The sequence below is a fragment of the Pundamilia nyererei genome, unplaced genomic scaffold, assembly GCF_000239375.1.
Source record: "Pundamilia nyererei isolate P.nyererei 1_Seehausen unplaced genomic scaffold, PunNye1.0 scaffold00026, whole genome shotgun sequence".
NCBI lineage: Eukaryota > Metazoa > Chordata > Actinopteri > Cichliformes > Cichlidae > Pundamilia > Pundamilia nyererei.
The window spans coordinates 4,782,754-4,788,506 of record NW_005187427.1 but is presented as its reverse complement, the minus strand read 5'-3'; the positions used below and the strand labels follow the sequence as shown (position 1 = coordinate 4,788,506).

At 45.0% G+C, this 5,753-nt stretch overlaps 1 protein-coding gene across 1 annotated transcript in view; it reads right to left on the bottom strand.

Annotated features, from left to right (window-relative positions):
• The window catches only part of LOC102201022 (clustered mitochondria protein homolog), a 20,860-nt gene that overhangs the window by 7,035 nt on the left and 8,072 nt on the right, over positions 1-5,753 (bottom strand). The window contains exons 4-20 of the mRNA XM_013909468.1: positions 5,002-5,162; positions 4,742-4,913; positions 4,319-4,459; positions 4,105-4,235; positions 3,869-4,023; positions 3,561-3,686; positions 3,283-3,472; positions 3,110-3,202; positions 2,690-2,908; positions 2,386-2,561; positions 1,957-2,268; positions 1,724-1,857; positions 1,312-1,413; positions 1,087-1,187; positions 850-1,002; positions 383-445; positions 39-294 (exon numbers count right to left, since the gene is read on the bottom strand). Coding sequence (XP_013764922.1) covers positions 39-294; positions 383-445; positions 850-1,002; positions 1,087-1,187; positions 1,312-1,413; positions 1,724-1,857; positions 1,957-2,268; positions 2,386-2,561; positions 2,690-2,908; positions 3,110-3,202; positions 3,283-3,472; positions 3,561-3,686; positions 3,869-4,023; positions 4,105-4,235; positions 4,319-4,459; positions 4,742-4,913; positions 5,002-5,162 — 2,685 coding nt within the window. The remainder of the gene's footprint in view (positions 1-38; positions 295-382; positions 446-849; positions 1,003-1,086; positions 1,188-1,311; positions 1,414-1,723; positions 1,858-1,956; positions 2,269-2,385; positions 2,562-2,689; positions 2,909-3,109; positions 3,203-3,282; positions 3,473-3,560; positions 3,687-3,868; positions 4,024-4,104; positions 4,236-4,318; positions 4,460-4,741; positions 4,914-5,001; positions 5,163-5,753) is intronic.

Below are 5,753 nucleotides of genomic sequence, written 5' to 3'. Positions count from 1 at the left end.
ACACACACACACACACACACACACACACACACACACACGCAAACACCTGTCAAATGTGTAGTGATAATAATCTCGAGCCTCAGCCCTGATCCTGCCCCACAGCTCGCCGGACGTCAGCCTAGCCCACACGCTGTCACTCAACAATGCGACTCGACTCCCGTGACTCCGGCGTCGGCGGCTCCTGCGACGGGAGAGCAGCTCGTCTGAGAAGGAGTCGGGGAAGCAGGAGGAGGAGGTCAGGAGGCAGTTTAGGAAGTGACTGACAGCTGCAGAGAAAGCTGCAGGTTCCACATCCTGGGAGAAAATAAGGTAATTGCTGATAAATCAAAAACAATGATAGGTTGCGTAGTGATTAGTACATGTGTTTTCTTAATCTGAGCACCTGCAGGTAGGTCCTGAAGATGTGTTTGGCACTTCTGAGGATGATTTCACTGACGCAAATTCTCTGTAAGGGAAGAGGAGAGAAGACTTCGAGAAAAAGTTCATGAGATCAAACTGCAGGACTAGCTCAGTCTTCACAATCTACGTGTGAAGGCTAATATTGAGAAGCCTGCTCTTGCTGCTTCACACTATATGAACAAACATTTAAAGGCTTGATGAAGGTTTAAACTTTTGATTTCAGAGATGTTTCTTGATTTCTTGATATGACAAACGCTTTTCTATTTTCTTGCAAAATAAACAAAGCTTATAATAATAACAACAATAGCGATTAGGAACAGGTTTCTTATACAATGTGGTATATTCAGTGGAAAAAAATGCACGCTGCGCCAGCCTAACAGACCCGCCTTATTCATATATGCTGAATAATAGCATTTATGTGGTATGGTTATTAATAGCTGTATTATGTGCCTGTATATGGCCGAGTCGTCTTCTCTCCTCCACCCTGCCGAGCTCCCTCAGTACGGTGCCCAGATATCGCACGTTCACACCCCGCTGATGAAGCGCTGAGGTCAGACTTCCGCCATCCATTGCCACTGCTGTGTGGTCAAGACAGTCCATCAACTATAACAGAAATGACACACACACATCATCTTACACTTTATGCATACGGTACACTTAAACATTATCACTCCACACACAACTGACCATTGCTGGGATCTGATGCGACAGGAGAAAAGCAGCTGCCTCCCACAGCAGGCACCTTTGCCTCTGAACCTCCTCTAAACACTCAGCAGGGAATCGAGCACCTGCAGGAAAGACACACAGTTCATCTTTAATCTGACACAACATATACATACATACATACATACATATGTATATATATATATATATATATGAGTATTTGTATGTGAGCACGAGGGTGTTCAGTACCTGGAGAGCAAACATCAGGATTGAAGCGGATGTCAAAGCAGGAGTCACTCACTGAGCCAACGGCTCTACAAGCTTTCAGGATCGCATTTCTTTTACTTATTTCTACAAAAATCAAATATGAAAGTATTGTTAGCCAACATGAAGATAATCCGCTTTCTTTGCCCTCACACATCTGTTAACATTTGATATTTGCATTTTCATTTTGTGGCTCTATCATCTGTGATTCAGGCCTATGATAAAAATTCTTTAGTGTGTGCAGATTATTGCATGTGTTCCAGCTTCTTCTGACCTTCTGTAGATTTCTCCATCAACAGTTTCAAATCAAACATCACATCTGCAATGCTCTTTCTCAGCATGACACCTCTGTACATATGTCATATTCACTTTATTCACTGTATAAGGTCTTATTCACCCATGTCAGCACTGGCTGCAGGTCTCTCCCCAGTATCTGAATCACAGATGGGCTTCTCACTCCACTCTGTGGCTTCATCCTGTTCAGTCAGCTGGCTCAGCTCATGCGACACCATCTTCATGAAAAGCTCATACCTACATCATAAAATAAAAGATAAGAAGATGGGAAAGCTCATTTTCTAACATTGGCTCATCCTGCTGGTCTAGTAGTTCAGTTCTGAAAGTCTCCCTCACCTGTGCTGAATGAAGGCCTCAATCAGCTCAGGTCTCAGGCTGGCCAGACTGTGACAATGGAGACATGGGTAACCAAAGCTCTGGCACTCCTTCGGCACCTCCTCCCTCCTCTCCTCTGTCTCTGAGAACTGGAAGTTAAGATCTGGGGGGAAGGTTCGCAGGAGGTCCAAGATGTAAGGTCGTCCATCATTACCCAGGATGCCTATGGTCTCGATGCCAGAGCAAAGCTCCACCGGTCTGTTGTTGTGGTCTAAAACCTGGTGACGCTGGATTCTCAGCTGCTTACTGGTTTTATCCAGCAGCTCCAGAAACCTGCCATAAAACACACTCCTGCTGAGCTGCAGTAATAGTGACAAAATAAAAGGGCACGTCCGGCTTTTCGATCAAGATCTACAATATAAGATTTCACTGAGTATGTAGGAATGTTACCTCGGATGAGTAAACACTGTCTTGCCGTTGTCATTGGAGCCGTACACTATACTCTCCTCCTGATTTTTCTCAAGTATCCCAGGAATGATCGTCTGTGCAATAACTCGGACACCACGATAATCCACCACAACTGTGCCGATTGTGTGTAGCCCCTCTATGTCCACTGATGCATATGCCTGCAGCCGTGCAGATTATTTTTTGACCAGTTTGACCATTAATATCCTTATAACTACACCCTTAAAGATATCTGAAATGATCATTTCCTCCCAAACACCTCCCCAGTCATACCATCAGGATCTCTCACCTGAGCTCCTCTTAGGTCACAGATGGCAGCAGCGTGAGCAGCAGTGTTTCCCCCTAGTGGTCGGTAGTGCTCAGACACATCAAACCCCTGGCTGAAGAAGAGGTTGTTCCACATGAACATTTGCAAATGAGGCGACTCCCCTGGGTTTATCGGCATGATGTTGCCGTCAATGACAGCCGTAGCACCTCGTGTCGCAGCGGCCACAAAGTCACTGTTGGTCTGCGAGGAGGGATTCAAATACTGGTTAATGAGTTTATGTTTCAATAAAACAATTTGGTCCCAGAGGAGGAAGAAGAATAGAGGAAACATAAGAGGACTGTTATAAGAGGTCATGGCTTCTGGGCTTTAAATTGATTATCACAGGTTTGCATCATTAGTAATGAAGGACAGACTTGGAAAGATGATGTTGGGAATCCGCACCTTGAAAATGCTCCTCTCTCTGTGCAGTCGTTCCTGCAGGGAGCTCCCGGGGAGCTCCCTGCATCCCTGAAGCTCCTCGTTCCAGTCCCGACTCTGAGATCATGACACACAACCTAAATATCAGCATCATCATCGCCATCAGTTGAAATGTAAAATCAAACCTATATTTTTACATGTCCTGCATTTCCACATTTAGGTTGCCTCCTCGATCTTGCGTCCACTACCGTATGCTCATCCTGGCCCATGTAGCTGGCGTGCGTCTCCTCCGCTCTCACGCAGTCAAGAGTGTGGTCCTCGTGTGGCGCAGTCCAGGTGAACACCTGGAATGGTGCTGCAATGCGCTCATAAGGGTGCTGCTGAACTCTGGCTCACAGAAGAGGATGGAAAATATTTTTACTGTCAAGCTTCATGCTAAAACAAGTTCTAAATCGATTCCAAACAGTTGGCTCACCTCTTCTTCTGCAGGGCGGTGAAGTTTTTCCTGAAAGCAGGGCTGACTTGACTCAGCAGCTCCACTAGAGAATGGCAAAGGGTTTTAGGAACTGCAGGTTTGGGGTTAAAGTTGAAGGCAGTTGACCTGAAGAAGTCAGAGAAGAGCACACGCCAAGTCAAGGCAAGTTTATACCCTTGAGTAACTACAGTACTCAAGGGGAAATACCAATGTTTAATTATAATTATAACTATTAAACCTACTGGAAACATCTGAACAAAATATCTTGCCAGGATGGATAAAACTTTTTTATAGCATGTAAAACTCACTGATTGAGGAAGAAACCCCGTGTAGAGGATGTAATATTGAGTTCTCTATCCTCCATAGTCAGGACATTCAGGTATATTAAGTCGCCGTGCATCTTCCTGTTTCCTGGAGGTGGGTTCCAACTGCTGAGGGTCAAGACCCGCAGGCACTGCAAAGGCTGTCATTTCACTGTTGTTTAACCACGACTAAATGCACATTTACCCAGCCTTAACTGCATGTAGAAAAACTGACAGCTCACCTTCCAGTCCTCTCTGACTGGTTGAAGTGGACACAGCGGTCGCTCCTTAGAGCCGGGGAGGACGTATTCTGGAGGGCTGCAGTCAACAGACTCCCTTTCAGAAGCTCGCCTCTTCCCCACGCTCTGACCATCTGCAGGGTTGAACGTAAAGGTGAAAGGGTTGAGCGCTTTCTTATAGGGAAGCTGATCCTAATGTATGACAGAGGGGTGTTACCATTGTTTCCTGTGGTGTAGAAGGTGAGGTAAGACAGTGAGCTGCCGTTCACGCCGTTGTACGCATCGGTGGGGTCGAGGCTCCTCAGAAGATCACGTACATGTCTGAGATGAAGACGAGCATCACGCACCGAGTAAGATTCTGCAACAGGAGCAACAACGCTCACAAAGGATTCAAATCTATCTTGCACGAGTGCGGGATTAAATGGGAGCATTTTCCATATGAAGATGCTCATGAAATAAGATTATCAAGTGGAAATGCAGAAATAGTAATGCTAAATAATTTAACATCAGTATAAGAAGGTATGGATGTTTTGTACTCATGTTTTTCTTTCACTCTAATACTATTTTGAGAAATGACTCAAATGGTGAATCATCACATGAAGACAAAACTAATGCAGTAAGAACAGGAAGAGGCAGTTACCCTCCACCACCTTGATCACCGCTCCGTCACGGATGCCCGGGACAGAGTGCAGCTCATTAAGGCTGTCGAGCGTGACACCACCCAGCTGGAGGGAGAAGCACGTGCGATGGCAGGTGATCTCATGATCCATAAGCACCTGGTGGAGCTCTACAACCAACATCTGGCCGGTCACCTGATGGTGGAGGAGAAACATGAGAGCTGAAGTGAAATGAAGACACAGTGAAGTGAATCTTTGAGAAAACAGGGACTAACAACAGAACCTGTAGCTCAAAACTTTCTGTTCCCGGAGGCTGGATTCTGACAGTAAAACTTGTCTCTTGGAGGTCAACTATGTCTTGGATACTGAGTTTTTTCCTTTTATCATCATCAGACTGCTCTGGGAGATCATCTTCAGAGGGTGCTGTAGCTGGATTTGGATGTGCTGTTAAACAGAAGAGAAAAGACAAAAATAGACCATTGAGATGAAACTGGCTGAAAAACAAACAAACACTTTAATGTGAGTTAATCAGGTGGAAAATACAAATTCAAAACGAAAAAAAAAACAAGGAAAGTTGATCATACAGGAAGCTCCCCGAGAGCACCCTGCTCACTCTCTGGGCAGTATTTACTAAGTGCAGAGGATTGCATACATACTTTAAGAAGTTTGTAGTGGAGTAAATATCAGATAACGGTAGCATGGCAGATGTTTACTCTGATTACCCAAACATTATGTTGGAGCGGGTAATGGATAATAGATGCTGATTTGTGAATAACTGGACATGAACAACTTGAGCTTATTATATAATTTTATATTACAGTGTATTTCGGCTTTTCCACATTCCAACAAACACTACACACTGCCCTGTCACACCTGGAGAAGAGAGACACGTATGTGAGAATGTGAGAATGCTGTTTGTAGATTACAGCTCAGCATTCAATACCATCGTTCCCTCGAAGCTGGACAGGAAACTGCAGGATCTAGGACTGAGCAGCTCCCTTTGCAGCTGGATCCTTAGCTTCCTGTCTGACAGAC